The sequence below is a fragment of the Anguilla anguilla genome, chromosome 14 (genome assembly GCF_013347855.1).
Source record: "Anguilla anguilla isolate fAngAng1 chromosome 14, fAngAng1.pri, whole genome shotgun sequence".
NCBI classification, from domain to species: domain Eukaryota; kingdom Metazoa; phylum Chordata; class Actinopteri; order Anguilliformes; family Anguillidae; genus Anguilla; species Anguilla anguilla.
In genome coordinates this window covers 11,169,729-11,187,520 of record NC_049214.1, presented here as the reverse complement: position 1 = coordinate 11,187,520, position 17,792 = coordinate 11,169,729, and the positions used below count along the sequence as shown (strand labels likewise).

Sequence of the window (17,792 nt, the reverse complement as noted above, 5' to 3'; positions counted from 1 at the left end):
AAACAATGTCTCTAAAGCAGAATTAATTAAATTGTCACACCAATGAGGCGACTGCTGTCCGAAAGTAATTTACAAAATTTAGGCCACTTTTACGCCGGGTTTAGCTAACGGCATTTGCTGAAATACCGGTAGTATACCTTTCCTGCCCGCAACAGCCACTGTCTCCTGTTGGTGCGCTATTGCTGGTGGAAGAAATAATATTAGGTAAGTTGTCTTGTGCCGATGGCAGTTAAAATTACATCGTGATTGATGTCGTACCACAGCAACTTACTAAAGTTCATTAGCTGAATAACTCGCCTTGTCCTCTTATTCTGTCGCAGTGCATGAAATGTGTGAACAATACACCAGCGGTTGAACATTCACTGGTTATTTGCTGTGTTTGAAGTGGCTTAACTTCCAATTGTGTGTGGTATGTGAAAGCGCACGCATTTGTGGTTGACTACCAGTGGTTGTCGGGTTCTTTTTTAGTGTTGATAGCGGCGGCACCGCAACTTTTGGAGTATTCCGTTGCACAACCTTGTGGTACTATATAGGTCTGTCTGTCATTTACGAATGTGAATGTGCTTTTCCCATGCCATTGCATCCAGTACCGGCTATCTCGATTAAAATTGTGAAGTAGTGCTAGATCATGTCATTGAATTATTGTATGGATTTGATTATTGCTTTTAACTTGATGGTCGCAGCTATAATCAAGTTTGTGGTTTATCTTTTATGCAGTTTTATCGTTGTCTGCTTTGTGAATGTCAATTAAAAGAAAGCACTGTCAGTAGCAAGAATTCACATTAGCGTTATATTGAGAGGATGTTCTCTCTGAAACATGTCAAGTGCTGTTCTTCCCCTTTTTACTGATAAAATCATTTCAGACGAATATTCACGAACTCCCGAACAACAAAACTGATTATTTTGTACTTTGCCAAAATAACAGTTTTCAGTGTTATAATTCGCATTAGCATTAACATTCGCATGCCAAGTAAGATGATCTCTTAGTGAAATAATCTGTTCACACCAGATGCTGCATTGACTGCAGGCGCTTGAGGAAATTGTTGTAGGAACTCTTTTTAAGTTACTCAATTAGTTGTTTTGACTAGCGCTTGAAACTCTGGGAGGTTGTCCCGAGGCAGCGACTTAAATCGCGGCGAAGAAATCCTATATCAGTCTCTTATCCCTGTTTAACGGAGACAGCTATTAAGTGCGTAATGCACCTGAAACAGTTCACAATATATTCTGGAAAGATTGCTGATATGAGATACAGATAGACAGATCAGAATCATCGGACAAACAGTGTCAAATTTCCATTATGAACTGTGTGTATCCTGCATTTTATGTTCTTTTAATTTCCCACTGGAAAAAAAAAAATATATCAAGAATAAAATGTTTGTGCTACTGGAGTCAAGTTGTGTGCAGTGTACAATAAGCAATCATTTATTTTCAGGTACACAGATGGATAGTTCAAGACAGACCTCCAGTATAGATCTGCTGCTTTGGAATTACTTGAAGTAATTGACTAATGGATTCTTGTGTCTCACATGGAGGAAGCAAGCACAGAAGCAAATGCATGTAGAGACTTGGAAGAGCCCACTGTCAGCATAAATTTGAAACCTGGATCAACACTTTCACAAGTCTGACAACATATCACGGACGTAAACCATGGACTTGTTATGGTGCGATACTGGATTGAGCACATCATTTTAGCCCGACTGTAGCCCCCCTCCCAACCCCCTCCCCCCACCCCATGTTAGATCTTTACTAAATTATGGAAATTTTGTGGAAGACGCTGACTTGGATATTGAGCCTAGTTATGGCTTCTTCTGAATTTCAAAGCCTCAACAGACTCTCGCACAATTCCCAAGGTAGGCTATCTCTGCAATGTGTTGTTTAATGGGCATGAGTTGGCAGGGGACTCTTACACTTGATGTTTTGGGCATGATGTTTTACCCTTAACTGGGGGGGGGGGAGGGGAGTTGGTGTGGATGTTAAGGCATTGCTCTGTTTTAAGAGTTAGAGTGGTACTACTTCAGCACTATTTCTGAAAAAAAAACCCACTAAGATTTGGTGTTTGTCTTTAGAAAAGGAAGGTTATGATGAACTGGTGGTCACCTTTAGTTTCATAAGGGGAAAATAAAACACTACTCACATTTTGTTTATAGAAAACTGAGTGGTCATATCAACTCAGCCAACAGCAAGGGTCCAGCCTCTTTGTCTTGTGTCCATGTGTAGCCTGATTGCATGACCCCAGTTTGCCCCCAGTATCTTTTATCAATGTCACACTGAAGTCTGTCTATTAATGTCTCACAAAATTTTTAGACTCAAATACAGACTGATCTCTTGTAGATTCATCTGTGTTAAAGGCTAAAATGAGACACACTGAGTCAATCTGACATGTAGACTGTAAATCTAAACTTTTGGCTGTTCAGTTTTCTCATGAAAAGAAACTGCGCACATTGTTCTCCTAGCCCTGGTCCAGGTTAGATGGTAGGAGGATTGAGATTTGAGTCAAATATCTTGAAGGCATTTTGGAAACTTTCTGAACCAATAGAGCCTATGAGTATGATTATGAAGATCAGCATGATTACACTACAATAGTTATCCAATATCATAATTAATTGCTTAATTCATTGTAAATTATAACTCTATGGACACTCTTTTCCCTATCCAGGACAACTTACGTGCTCAATTTGAAGGTGTTAATTCTGCAGGTGACATGGTTCTTGATAAATAATGGACGTGTGCACCAGATAATCAGAGAGAGATGATGTATGACTCATAAGATGAGGCTACCCAAGTCCAGGGTAGACTGCTGCCTAAGTCTGCCCCCTCAGTTTGGAGAACAACTTAAAGTGTAGACAAGATTCTCACCTTTGGCATGACATGAGCAGTTTCTTTGACTAAGTGATCAAATGAAGACTGAACTAAAAGTTCCTATAAAATCAGAGCTTTTGCCTTTTTCTCAGGATTCAAATTTCTGCATTATTCCAGCATTGTTGAAGACACTGGCAAATTGATTATGTTACATGGGGTAGTTATCTGATATTTTGGTTAAAAAAACTGGTCTTGTATCCAGAAGGCTGCAGGTTAGATTCCTGGGCTGATTGATCTATGTCACTGTTGTCTTGAGGAAGGTACTTCACATCAATTTCAGTAAATACAGGGCTGTTTTCATGTTTAGTAGGTAAAATGTAAGCTACGTAAATCAAAGTAGACAAGGCTGTCTTTCATGCAATTGGTAATTACATGCCATTAGATTTATACTTATGCTAAATCAAAAGGAGAAATGGGTAAGCTGTTGGAATTGTGGCTTATGTCAAATCAGGTTTGGATCCCTCCTCTTTACCTCAGTGTACATTGCTTCTCAGCTGAAGCTTTGCTTGAGGAAAGAATTCCAGTCTCTGTGCCGTGGGCATCGAGTTGGGAAGCAGCAAGTTGGGAAGTTGGATGGCATCTGTAATCAGCAAAAATTACCACTTGTTTTTTTCCCCTCGTTTCGCCCTCACTTCTGCTCCCCTACACTTATTCTTTCTCCCCCTCCCCCAAAATCCTCACCCTGGGCTAACGCTTCCTGAAAAAGAGGAGTTCCTGTCCTACCTTGAACAGTACCAGTTGACAGTCCCGGTAAGGGTGAACGAGAACGGCGAGTTCCTGAGCTACACTGTGAAACACCACCGGCCCGCCCGGCGGAGGAGGGGACTGGACCCGTCGGGGCCCGACCCGTCCGATTCCAGGATGTTCTACCGGCTGTCGGCCTACGGAAGGCATTTTCACTTAAACCTGACCCCGAATCCCCACCTGGTGTCAAAACATTTTACTGTAGAATACTGGGGAAAAGATGGACCAGAATGGCGGCATGACTTTGTTGATAATTGCCATTATGTTGGATTTCTGCAGGACCAATACAGCACCACAAAAGTGGCGTTGAGCAACTGTAAGGGCTTGGTGAGTAGAGTGACGCACCTGTCACTGCTGTTGATACTTTTATTATTTCATTATTATTTTCAGTAAAAACGGGTATGATCACTTCAGTACTGAATTTGAAAATATTATGGGAAATATTAGGCTTTCTTGTGGACATGGAATATACAGTCTGTGCCTACTCTACTAACAAATATGCGAGAAGCTTTCCCCTGGTGACACATGGCTAATTTGCATTTGCACTTCTCTGGGCAAGATGGAGCAACAGGATAGATGGCTGTGCTGGCAGTATTGGTGCTTGCCCTGGTCTGTTGAACACAGCATTACACACACACACACACACACAGACACACATACTGTAACCAATTGAGTGAGCCTTTTCTGATAACTATTTTGACACCTTGTTTCAATGTCAAAATGTAATTTGTTACTGAGGGCTGCACAGATATTATATGCTTTTGTCACACAACTTTCACTCAGTGTGCTACTCTCCTCCAACAAAGTATTCCCTTGGGAAATAAAAGTGATATAAAGGCACATTCCACTCTAGGGAAAAAAGAGTTGGAAAAAATATGCTGACCAAACATTAACAAAGTAGCTAATTATTAATTCTAAGGCATATATCCAGTCCTGTACTGAGACAAACTGGCTGGCCAGCTCCACCATATTAACTACAGAATTCTATAAATCTATTAAACGCTTTACTTTGCCTTACTTTGGCTACTTCATATGAACGGAAAAATCCCTCTGTTGCTCTTTTGCCAAATGCATTAATCTGGAGATAAAAACATTGTGTTAGCATTGTGTTTACTCTTATTGCAGGCAAAAGCATTGGCACCCCATGATAAGGTATAATTTGAGGTTACGTTCAATTGGCTGAACTCTAGTCATTCCTAATAAAAACCAAAAGTGGAAAATGTGCATTGAAATGCATCAAATGGTCCAATCTCATCCCCACTGCCAAAATATTTTAAATGTTTGCATTGTGAACTATAAGCACATTGCCAAGCGCACCATTGTGTTTCCTTGTGCACTTTGTTATTATTGTCAGAGGTTTTAATTGGCTCCATTGCAATTTCACAGACCTGGAGAATGTGCCATGTGTTTTTATAAATGTATTCCAAGTTACTTTTATGATTTATGTGAAGATGGGAGTGTTGAGAGGTCACATATTGTGTAGTTTGGTCTACATCCCAGTAATTATGGGGTTTTTCCTCTGTTTAATTGATTGTTTGAATGTATTACATTGGAATGTAGTGTTTAAAAAAATATTTTACTGCAACTTTGGTAGACTGAATTTATAGGTGATGCCACATGATTCATATAGCTTGGAATAGCTAAAAGTTGCATTGGTTTCACAGGTGCAGATTGCATTTTTTTGAATCTCTGCAATTTTGGAAGAGATTACATCACAATGCACTTTGCTTATGAGAATGACAAATAAAAGAATGATTTGTTTCAACTGTTTTATTAAACTAGGATCAGATAAAATCTAATTTGGTTCAGAGCATTAAAAACCAATGTTAAACCTCTTACTCTAGCCCATAAAATAAAGAATGAAAAACTTGGAATAGCAATATACTGGGGAAGGAGTTTACATTCCTGGCACATGGCAGTTTGAGCTATCACAAGTTTTATGCATGCAGGTTCCTAAAGAAATTGCACATAAAGAACGATATAAATATTCTGTGTTTGGGTGGCAATGCTGTAAACTGGTAAGGGATGTAATGGATGGGCATGCTATTCAGTTTTTAAGTTCATAAGGGTAGTGTTTCTGTTCTACCCCTGGACAAGGCACTTAATTGCTCTGGGAAATATCCAGCTGTAAAAATGTAAATTTTACAAGTTGCTAAGGGCAAATATAATAACACAAATAATTATGATAATGTTGGAGCTCTGTAAGTACAGTTACACAAGCATTATTGTAACAGCCATAAATCACCAAGATCTTACAGTGGCTTCTAAGCATCTGCATGCTGCAAGTAAGACCTGGAATTGCTCAAACTGCTGTGGAATTGGGGTTTTTTCTCCCGTCCCTGCTATATACCCACAATGATTCAAATGTTGTGCTTTGTCTTGTTTTGCTCCATTGTCCATAACCTGTTCTCTCAATGTTCTTGTTTTTCAACAAGCATGGTGTTATTACAACAGAAGAAGAACAGTATTTAATTGAGCCATTAAAGAACATATCTTCCAAAAATCCCAGTGATTTAAACCTTGAAGAAGGCCAGCCACATGTTATTTATAAAAAGTCTTCCATTCCCCGGCCCCAAGAGCACAGGGAGGAGTTCAGCTGTGGTGTTTCAGGTTGGTGAATCTCCATCTTGGCCACTTGGCCCACTGACGTGAAGGGATGGCTATACATAGTGGTCAAGGAAATATTGGTTTCTTGTGCACTTCATTCACAGAAAAATTGCTCTCATTTGCGAACACTGCCACTTTAAAGTCGTACATCGCATTGGCCCACATCATCCTATGAAAATTCTGGTCTCTATATGTAATGTCTGCATTTCCTCTTCATTAAAGTTGCATTATCCCAAGAGATCAGTTTTATCCAGAGTTTCTCCAGGAACTGTGTTGAGGGAAAGCTCTGCTCCTCAGGTAACTCTAAAATGCTTGACAGTTTGAGAGAAGACAAATGTCAAGATTTATGCTGTTGGGCTGGTGTGTTCTTATTAGGTTGTTATTAGTTACAGCCAAGACTGCCATTGCCATGAAGCCAACATGTTGCAACACGTATCAGCTTGTGGCTTTTCCCAGTGCATCTGAGCTTCAAACACACAGGCCTTCAGCTGCTAGGTTCAAAGGGACAGTGTCGGTTAATTTCTGACATGCAGAAGTGTTTGAATGGGCTTCTCTTTAAAGCACACAGTCAGCTGCGTTAGTTGAGTGCCTGATCAGGGGACCGATACCTTTGCATTGCCTTGGCCTTGTTTACTTACACTAAGGGATCACAAAGTTTAGGACAATGCTGGTGCTAGACTGAATGCTGTTTAGTGCCATACATCATTACAAATATTTTATAACTAGGGCCACCAGTTAGTCTCTCTTTGTTTTCTGGCTAGGCACTTCAGTCCTCCACCAGCTACAGGTCGCGATAGCCTCTATTAAGACACTTCTCAAACAATTATCCAATTTGCACCTCCTCAGTAATCTAAGTTGATAAAATAATTGTCTCTAATTAAGCACGGATGATGACTGACAGCAATATTTACAAGTGACACTCAAGTGTTAAATTCAGTTTGAAAATACCCAAAATAAAAAAGAGTGCAGTTATATAACATTTGCACAAGAAAGTTAAATAAAAAATGTATTTGTGATTCAACTAATGAACCAATCATGGTCTTCAAGTAAGACTTTAAGTTGAATCAGGTGTCTTAGTGCTGGGCTAAAATTAAAATCTGCAGCCACGCCAGCCCTTTTCAGATAACAGTGGTCACCCCTAATTCATATGGATTCATTTCTCTTTTTACTGTAGTGATACTCAATTCTGGTCCTGGAGAGCTACAGAGCCTTCTGGTTTTTGTTTTTTCCTTAAGATCAGTGACTGGTTCAGACCTGAGAAACCAGGTGACCTGAATTAACTGTGTAATCAAATGCTTTAACTGACCAATTGCTGTGCTAATCAAGTGCTGAGTAAGGAGCTGGCTCTCCAGGACCAGGAGTGAGGACGCCTGGCTCAAAGATATGCTTTTCACAGCACTTAAACTTACATCCATGTTCAGTTTTCTTCTTGACTCTCCCCATATTAGATCACCTAATTGTTTTTTTTTTATAAATCTGTCAGTTAGAACTCAGTTATTTGAGTAGTCACTTGACTGTGTTGTTGGAGTGCCACTGTGGTTATGAGGACCACTGTTGGTTAGCCTTTGAAATACAAGTTTAAATCCCTGCAGATCACATGGTGGAGACAAACTGGTGGACCTATTTATAACCTTGCTGACTTTCCTCACCTAAGTCATGTCTACTGGTCTTTGGATATACTGTAGGTGGCATCATACTGCCTAAAGTTTTGTCTTTGGGGTCCATGCAATGCTGTTCAATATAATATTGTCAAATTATTCAGACAGCCATGAGTTTCACCTTGTAGTGGAAGAGCAATGGTGGCTCCACCCACCATTGGTGGTTGGAGTCATCAGTCTTTCTTAGCTTGTATAAACTAGCTCGTACGAACCAATCATGACACATTGGTTTCCATCACAACAGCACTATAATTACTCGATTTTGGAGTCTCATGAAGGCTCACTTTTATGTTTCTAGAACATTCTACCAGTCTGGACACAGGCTGTGATTGCGATCATAGCCATTGGTGTGCATGGCTCAAATGGTCTTTTGCTGTTCCAGTGACTTTGGTTACTCCAACATTCAGAGTTCTGGAGTTCTGAGAACAAAAACTGTGGTCGAAACACAATCTCCTGATTTGCCTGAACTGGTCCATTGTTGAAAGACAGTCTGTGGTCTCTGAGGAAATATTTTTTTTAAGTCACATTATTAGCCGGATCCAGTCGCTGCACATTACTGCATAATGCCTTAATGGCAGGATGTTTAAAACTCGGTTGTTGCTGTAAACAGTCAGAGAACATTTCATAATGTTAACTGGTGACCCCTAAAGTCGCTCATTCTCTCTTTACCTCCCCCCCCCCCATACCCTGCCCCACCCTACCCCACTCCATCTCTTACAGGCCTCACAAGAAGTGGGACACCCTGCTGGCTGAGCAGTCCTGTCTCCACTCCCCCAGCCCCTTCCCCAATTAATAGCAGTACAAACAGCGCCCACCGGCATAAACGATCGGTCAGTTCAGAGCGTTTTGTGGAGACCCTAGTGGTAGCTGACAAAATGATGGTGGGGTACCATGGGCGCAAGGACATCGAGCACTACATCCTGTCTGTGATGAATATTGTAAGTTTGATCCCACTTTTCGGTGTCTAACCTCCTCACCGCTGCCACCACCCCAGACACCCCCGGCCCTCCAGCACAAAACAGCTGGAGGTGCATTTAAATAGCTCTGTAGTATTACCGCCGTGAAAGTTGTAAATGTGATTGTGGTGAAGCGTCTTTATTCTGCCTTTCTTGCGATTTACAAGACTCCATTGATTTCCCCGCAAACGGAAAATAATTTTGGGTTTATGTTTGAAGAACTTACTCTGCTGTATCTTTTCACTTTATAACAATGAAAAAGGCCCCTCTCTCCTCTTAGTTTTATTCTCAGCGAAAAGAAAGAGTTCATGTGAGATAATGGCACTGACATCTTCAGAGTTCTTACCGGGAGTTCACCATGAAACCTTTTGTGATGTTTTCGAACGTATGTTCATAGTAAGGAAAGTCAAATGGACAAATTTTCAAACCTCATCTTAATAGGTAACATAGGGTTATAACTGGTCATACATTTGCTGTGAACTTAGCATGAACTTAGTATGCGGTTAGTGCATCTGCGTTTAGGTGTTGGGTAAATTTTGCCGTATTGACACAGTGACACAATTTGTCTGACTTTCTGTCTTTTTTTCTTTTCTGGAGGTCAGGTTGCCAAACTGTACCGGGATGCCAGTCTAGGAAACGTTGTGAACATTATTGTAACACGGCTGATTGTTCTGACAGAAGACCAGGTGAGGATGCTCTCAATCACTCAAGTTTTCTCATGTATCTAGCTTCAAATCTTTTAAGGCATAAGAAGTTTCTTTCATTATTCTGTAAATGAAATAAAGTTTTCAATAATGCCCGGCAGGTCTGTCAATCAATTCATTTTTGTTTTGTAATTGCTGTGATTATACGTGGAGACAAGTGCAATTTTAGTCTTAAAGGTTAGCAGACACATTCAATTGATTGCGTAGTCTAACTGCAATATGTGTTTCTCAAATGTTGCACTCTAACTGCTTAAGAGATATAAATGAGGACCCCGTCTGTTCCTTTCATTTTAATGCGTGGAGCAGAGAAAAACATTTAGGTTCAGTATCTGCTTTTCCAGGTTGTACTGTTTTTACCCATAGACCACAGTGTGTGTGTGTGTGTGTGCGTGTGTGTGTGTGTGCGCATGTGGATGTGTGTGTGTGTGTGTTTGTGTATGTTTGTTTTTCCCCAACGCACCCACATGCGTAATGTAGTATGTAGGGTGCACACCCAGACACACAGAGGGACGTTGTTCTCCGCTGTGTCCCAGACCTCGCTTGTGTTGGCCAAAACTCACCAACCACGGCACCATTGACCTACATCCCTCCTGTGCGTAGGCCATACCCCCTGACCCCTATACTCTCTGACCTGATAATCGGCCTGGGAGGAATGGTTTGCTCCATAGACATGAGTTTTTTTGACACTTGAAGACTGACTATTTGCCGAGAGAAAGAGAGAGAGAGAGAAAGAGATAGAAGGAGAGACAGAGAGAGAGGCAGCACACAGGCCATGGCACCGTTAAAAGGAAATCGCAGGAAAGACTATTTTAAGAAGCTGAAGGACTCGCCATATGAGGGCTGTCAACTATTTTATGTGATTGGCATGGATGTGGCGGAGGGAAGCATCTTACCATATGACTACCACCACTAAAGATGAAAGAAACTCAAATAGAGATGTGCTCAGACGCCACTCCCATGGGAAGCTTCGCTTCATGATTTTTTTTTTAATCTAATGGAAAAAACAGAGGCTGAGTTTTTTTTTTTTTGGTATCTTTTTTCAGGAATCATACATGTCATTTTTTCACAGGATGGAAGCAAAACGAAGCAAAGATTTCTATTCTTGAGAGTTTCCATTATAGATAGGACCCTGTTATGAGACCGTTATAACTCAAGGACATGGAATATACTTTGTCTGCCAAATCACGGACTGTCGTGATTGGTGGTTAATTAGCTGTACACATGTGTTCAGACACGTTAAATGTCCGAATTTATTTGTGTGTAAGTGTGTGTATGTGTGTGTGTGTGTGTGTGTGTGTGTGTGTGTGTGTGTGTGTGTGTGTGGAAGTTGGGGGGTGGGGGCATTGTGCCTGTGCATGCCTGTCTGTGCATTTGCATTGTTTGACGTCTGACTTGGACATCCTGAACACCAAGTGCTGCTGTTTATATTTTTTTTAAAATTTTAATTAAACAAAAACAGTTGTTTACAGCAGCTGGATGGCTGTGTCATAGTGTTTACAGAGGGCCATCAAATGGTGACCTAATTGACCTACTTGCACTTGGTCAATGATGTTAGTGTTATGTAATGTTCAGGGCCCTGAACTTAGGATGAATGGTTGTCAGTTGATCTCCTGTAGAAGGACTGATATCTGTCCCTTATTTGCACATGGGACAGAAGTGTTTTTTGTGATAGTGATACTCAGCTCTTTTCCCCTGTGTGTGTGTGTGTGTGTGTGTGTCTGTGTGTATGTGTGTGGGGGGAGGGGGTTCTTGTGTTTTAGCCAAACCTGGAGATTAACCACCATGCAGATAAGTCACTGGATAGCTTCTGCAAGTGGCAAAAGTCCATTCTGTCACACCAGGGAGATGGGAACAGCATCCCAGAGAATGGAATTGCTCACCACGACAACGCTGTTCTTATTACCAGGTTGGTATGGAAATTTTGTCCTTTCATGCTATTGCAGTGACATCATAATTCGCAAATTTCCCTTTTCCAATTGTTTAAGCCACTTATAGTGATATCCTTGCTTGTCATGCAAGTTTTGTTATGTAGAAGCCATACTTTCTATGATTTAGCATTTTGTATGCACATGCACTATACGGGGGAAATACTTTTTCTAACTGGCAAGTGTAAATGTGTATGAATATATTTACGTATTTTGATATGAAGGTTCATGAACCATTCATCACCAGTAGATAAAGTAGATCACATCCCAACTACTGTGAAAGGAACATTTTAATGAATAGTTGAATATTTGTTATTCCTTGATGCTGGTATTTACGTTTACTCAGTGGATCGTCCCAAGTGCTTCTAGTTTACATGGTTTATTTAGTTAAATGTATTTTTCCTGCCTAGTCCTGTCTTCTCAAGACCTGTTGGTTTAGTTCAGATTGATTGGCTTGTTTATTGGGTGGCCCCTGGATGGAGGTTTTTTCATTCTTTTCAGAGCTTCCCAGTCACTCAAAAGTTGTGGGAGCAAAACATTTGATCAGGACACTTTCATCTGCAAATTGTCTCTCCGTTATATCTTCGTATGATGTCATTTTACTTCTGATGTGGTATGTGGTGTCTGTTTTTTTGTTTGCTTTCTTGGCACCATGAACTTCCTTCCCTTAGCTCTTCATGTCTTAGAGCTCAGAGGGGTGTGACACTGAATGTAGCATGAAAAATGGTGAACCATTTACAGCTTACATATTTCACCTCAGGTCCTAAAAATCCTTGAGTTTTTGAAAGTACTGCTTTATGCATACCAGTCATTCTGCAGTTTATGGGTGGCAACTGTGTTTTAGTGAAAACACTGTCATTACCAGGAATCAGGTTTATTATTGCTTAGCTGTTTTGCCGCAGACCCTAGCAACAGGGCATATCCCCTGTTGGGAGTTGGGTCCACTTGTTATGTCTGGATAGGAGACTCATCCCGTTGATTGGCCTTGAAGTAAGAAAACTGAATAAAAAACCATACCTCTTTTTTATCTCTCATTGAACCTGTAGGCCATTCATCATCAGTTAGCTGAAAATTCTGAAACTGAATATAGAAAGGATGTTTTTTTAAAGCTGGCTAACTCCACTGGTTGGTCTTTGGCTATAAGTTCTGAAGTACTGAAGGCTATTTCATGCCTTGGCTTTGATAGCAGCCTTGTTTTATGAAGTTGCCACCACAATCTGTGAGCAGCATTTCTAGCTACCATGGGTGTCATATGGTGTAAGTCTTAAAATGCTCCTTGGAGATTACTCTGTAGCCAATCTCAGACACATTTTGTTGCTGCGTTTAGCACCTCATGGTAGTAGTCAGGGTGAGTTATGAGCAATGGTAGGTTTGAATTCCAAGATAATGTTGCTGTGTCTCCCTGCCAGGCCTATAATCTACAGTACTACACTGCTCGGGTAGGGATCCTGCTGTATAACTGGGTAATATTTGGAATGCAAACGCAGTTTAAGTCCCAACTTAAATATGAATTTTAATGAATGGTAAATTATGTATTAATCTCCTTTCTCGTGTTAGGTATTGTAATCTGTAGAATGTGTGATGACTCGTACCTTTTTTCCTACACACTGAGGGTGTGCCGTCAAGTCGGCATGCAATTGGTTATGTTCATGTCACCAAAACTCTGGCCCCAGTTGTTATAGAGATCAGATTGCTGTTTGCCGAAGCTTGAAAACTACCTTTTGAGTCCAAACAAAAGACAGAGCAGAATTTAGTTTGGTTAACTTTCTGTGACACGCCCTCCAAAGCAATCAGGATTTGAATCCTGTTTACATCTGTTTACATGGCCCTAATTCATTGTGAAACTGGTTGTTTTTTTGGGGGAGTTCTGAGCGCTGGAGTCCAAGGCGGCATTGTGAGGAGATGATTGGCTGCTAATGCCAGAGGGCTAAGTGAGTTTGCAGCTTCAGAACAGACAGATTGCGGCCAATGCGAGGTGTGCTAGTAAACAACTAGCCATTGTGTTCCTAATTACTGGTCGGCCGGTTTGGGCTCCGGCACACGCACCTCCGCTCTGTGCCGTAAACGTGATTAAGGAGCTGTGGTCAGCGTTATACTCACCATCAACATTAAAGCTCATTAGAAACAAGCGCTGGGTTCTTTGGGTTTCCCTCAAGCTGACACAGAACACTTAGTGAATTACCTGTGTGCTCATCTCTGTTACCGACAAAGTGTGTGGCCCAGTGGCTAAGACTCCTGCAAGGGGAGGTTCTCTCTGCCTGGCTACCAGGCACTCTCCAGTCCTTTCCTGTCACATTTTATCTAAAAAAAAAGCATAAGGAACACAAGGAAGTGGAATGAGGAGTACATGCCATGCAGCCCACCCTGGCCATCATTTTGCTTACTGTTTAAAGAGCGTCCAGTTCTGTGTCAAGTCTGGTCCTTAACTCTCCATGGATCTCTGCTTCCTCTGCCCGCCATGTACGACATTCCATGCGTTACGGTCAGTGTGGTTTCATATGAACTAAGTACCACTTCTGCCATATTTTTGTCCAGTTTATTGAAATAAGTTCTGTAATCTACTTTCTAAAAGCAAACCTCTATGCCATACTTTGCTGACATTACAGAGTTAATGAGTTTAATTTAAACAGTACTGTGAGTTGGTCTCGTTCTCCTTCAGTATATTATATCAGTACCTTTATTTTAGTGTGTTGTCCAGCACTTATATATTCATATAATATTCTAAATGTTTTTTCTTTAGCATGAATGGCTCTTGACCATGGGCACTGTTTTATCTGTGATGGTTGGCATGCAACCCCACTGTCTATTAAGAAAAAGGAATGAAAACTAAAAAAGACCAACATCCTCTAGCAAACACTAGACAGCATTGAAGGTTCCGCTAGAGACAAGCTTGGGAGAACAGAAGGCAGATGTATGATCAGCTGTCCTCTGGAAGGGCAACATCACAGAGATGATGAAAAAAAGGTGGGCGTGCAAGACCAGGAAGCTGTCATTAAACAGCGCGCCTGGGAGGAACGCCACTGCAGAATCCCTGCCAGAAAAGAAGGGACCGCTCTTCAGAAGCCCTGTGGGTTTAGGACCGTTTACATTAGTGAGACACGGTTGTGTGGACATTTATGTGTGTGGGGTTTTCTTTTATGAGTAATGATATCCTGGCACGAGCTTCCAAAGAATGTTTTTTTCATGTCAGGTCGAGGGAAGCCTCTCTTGTGAAATCTTTTTTCTTTTGGTAGTAATTGACCTAATTTTGCATAATTGGCCTAATTAATTCACATGTCTGCTTGTGCGCTTATGGGTGTTGAAGCGAGCATGTTTATCTTGTTGTGAGAGGAGAAGTGCCTAGTTTTCTGTAGTAATTTGATCTGGGTCCCATCTGCACTTTAAAAAGCTCCTAAAATAACTGCAAAAAATAGCTGATAGTACAGGTCAATTTACTGTAAGGTTTCAAAGACCTTTCTGTGCAGGTACATTTACTAAAGGACAGAATCATTGGCTGTTACAGCAAAGCACACTAAACGCACTGAAAGCACACTGTTCTCATAAACAGTAAGAAATAATAGCCCATCAGCTATGTAATTAACATATAATTGACACTTATTTGAGAGGTATGGTATTTTGACTCATGGCCTGTAATTGACTTCATGCATATGATAAGTAATAGAATGGTACTGAGAAACTGTTACTTTGATGCAGAGATATTTTCATTTTCCTAAAGCGGACTGGGGGAGTCTATTCCCATGTCTCTCATATACTGCTTTTACGAGACCTCAGAACAGAGCTTGATCAAAAGCGCTTAGCTGAGCCATTAGAAGACTGGATGGTAAGGACAGTATCTGCACTGAATGCTGATTCTATGAACACTGTGCATTGTGCACGGACAGACGATTTGGGGGTTGGGGGGGATGGGGGGGCAGGAGCATTGCCCCCCAATTTGAAATTCCATTTTGTTAGGAAATGGAAAAATAGTTTTTTTTTTGACAAAAGCAGCTGCTGATATAGTCACTGGCCCTTTTGAGAGACAGGCTATGCTACAGTATAGTAACGGTTATCGATGGAATGCTGCTTTTGGACTTAGAGTGGTGCTATTGTTAATGATTTTTTGTGGGTACAAGTTGTGGTCGTGTTTTCCCGAAAAAAAAATTTAAAAAACGATCTATTAGTTTCATACGCTCTTTTTCTCAGCCGGCTGCGGTATGCGCGAGCGCTGCAAACGCAGCTGATGCGCGGACGTTGCGGTTCACGCGCGGCCGAGCTCACGTTAGCGGGCGTCTGTGAGCGTGTCATTCCGCCATGCAGCCGGGGGGGCCAGACGTCAGCCTGGGGCCCTCTTTGCGGCTGCGCCCCGGAGAGCATCGCGTCAGGCCCCTCCTTCTTGGGGAAGAATGCGGGCCCCGTCATCGGCGTAGGTCTTGATTAGCCTTTGGCAGATGACGGCCTGGGACGCCATGCCTCATTTGGAGTGGGACTGTCTGAGCGAGAGCAGTGAGGGAAATTAAAATAACTAAATCAAAATAAATACGTTTACGGAGGAGGCAAGAGCCCAGCCGACCCAGAGGCTCTACCTCATGGTTTTGGACCGGGGCCATCGGCCTGAAATTGAATTTGCTCTGTCCTTGGGTTTTAATAGATTAAAAGCATGGATATTATTGGATTACTCATTTCCATTAGAAAGCCCAAAACCATGTAGATCATTCTTTTTTCTTTTTTCTTTCTTTTTTTGCTGTTTTATTTCCACCACCAGTACCCCGTTCCCCCCCCCACTATCATTTCATTGGTTTTACATGACTGAGAGTGCAGCTAGGGGGGGGGAAGTCGTGGTGATGCAGACTCGAAACACCAATGGTGAAATTCCCTGTGTGAGAACGGAGGTCTTAACAATGTCTTTGGTGCAGGGTGACTCAGCTGAGGTCCCCAGTTGAATATGTGCATAACTGGTCCTTGTAATTATTATAATTTTACCTTCCATGATGGTGCATGATGCATAGATTTTTCCAGAGTATTCTTTGACACTCCAAAAAAAGAGGAAAAAATAAAAGGGAATAAAATTAGTGTGACGATGGCCAGTGAATTCTGGGAAATGCCAGCCATTAGGACCTCTCTGTTTAACGACACCTCGTTATCAGTTTTGGTATTTATATGACATATGCTTTTAATATGTGGCCTTCATTTATTTATCTGATATTAGGCCCTTTAAATGGTTGTGCTAGACAGATGTGAGCCACAGCTGTAATTCATTGGCTTTGATTGTTTTTTTTCCCCTTGAACTGAGAACAATGTTGCCTCATGGCACTGCGGTACTTTTTTCTCCTGTAGCTTTTGTTAGTAATTACATATGATCTCTCTCTCTCTCTCTCTCTCTCTCTCTCTCTCTCTCTCTCTCCCCCCCTTGGCTGCCATTGTCTCATTGTATCATTTACTGTCAGAGTGGCCCCATTTTTTGCTGACAAAAGCAAAAGAAGCAAATGCATTTGGTAAAACTTGTGGTAGGGGCAGTGACTGTGACCTTGTCGCTGTGGGGGTCAGGACATGATCCACAGGTGGGTGGGTTAGCATTATAGGACTGTTTTCATTGCAAAATAGAGCATTTTTTAATTGGCAGTTATGGAATATGTTGATTTAAAGAGTCATGTTTCAGCCCTTGATACAAAGGCACACATACATCTCAGCTTAGTATGCAGTCTGCTTTAAAATGAAAGGATAGAGAACTCCACTCCAGAGTGAGATCTGTTGAATCGGAATTGTTTGTATGTTGCTACTTGCTTATAGTCAGCGGTAGATATTAGTGTGACTTTTCTCACTCTTGATTTAGAGGTCTGACCTCGGTCCGGATGACAGCGCAAAATATACCATGGCCCTGTGCCCTTGGCGGGTCTGTGGTCTGCGAGCAGGTCCAGCGCTGAAGAGCACATCTCTGGAATGAGAGTGCTCTACATTCTTCACTGAAGCTCTGCAGTAGGCTCTGACTGAGAGGTGCTGACAGCTCTAGAAAAAAAGAGAAAAAAGCAAATAAATCACACTGATTTTAAGAGACACAAATAAATAATGCTCACATATGCATCTGCATAATTTAAGAAGTCCCTTTAGTTGCATAAATAGTACAAGTCATGGAGACACTGGATTTAAGCGACCGCTCACCTGATCTAGAACCATTATTGCTGCTTTTGTGACACTGTCCCCCCCTCTCTGGGTGCCTGGCCATTTGGTAAGCTGTGAATTTCATGCACAGTCAAATAGCCTTGAGAAAGATCAGCAGGCTCATCTTTGCTCTTTAGAGCATATTGCTTTAACAAATTCTCCCTGTACACACACACACACACACACACACGCATACACACACAC

General features: G+C 41.5%; 1 protein-coding gene across 1 annotated transcript in view; it reads left to right on the top strand.

The window, feature by feature from the left end:
- The first annotated feature begins 1,724 nt into the window (after window positions 1–1,724).
- adamts6 (ADAM metallopeptidase with thrombospondin type 1 motif, 6) overlaps window positions 1,725–17,792 on the top strand; it is a 74,857-nt gene continuing 58,789 nt past the window's right edge. The window contains exons 1-6 of the mRNA XM_035389931.1: window positions 1,725–1,850; window positions 3,566–3,930; window positions 6,039–6,213; window positions 8,589–8,806; window positions 9,427–9,510; window positions 11,289–11,434. Coding sequence (XP_035245822.1) covers window positions 1,754–1,850; window positions 3,566–3,930; window positions 6,039–6,213; window positions 8,589–8,806; window positions 9,427–9,510; window positions 11,289–11,434 — 1,085 coding nt within the window. The 5' untranslated portion in view covers window positions 1,725–1,753. The remainder of the gene's footprint in view (window positions 1,851–3,565; window positions 3,931–6,038; window positions 6,214–8,588; window positions 8,807–9,426; window positions 9,511–11,288; window positions 11,435–17,792) is intronic.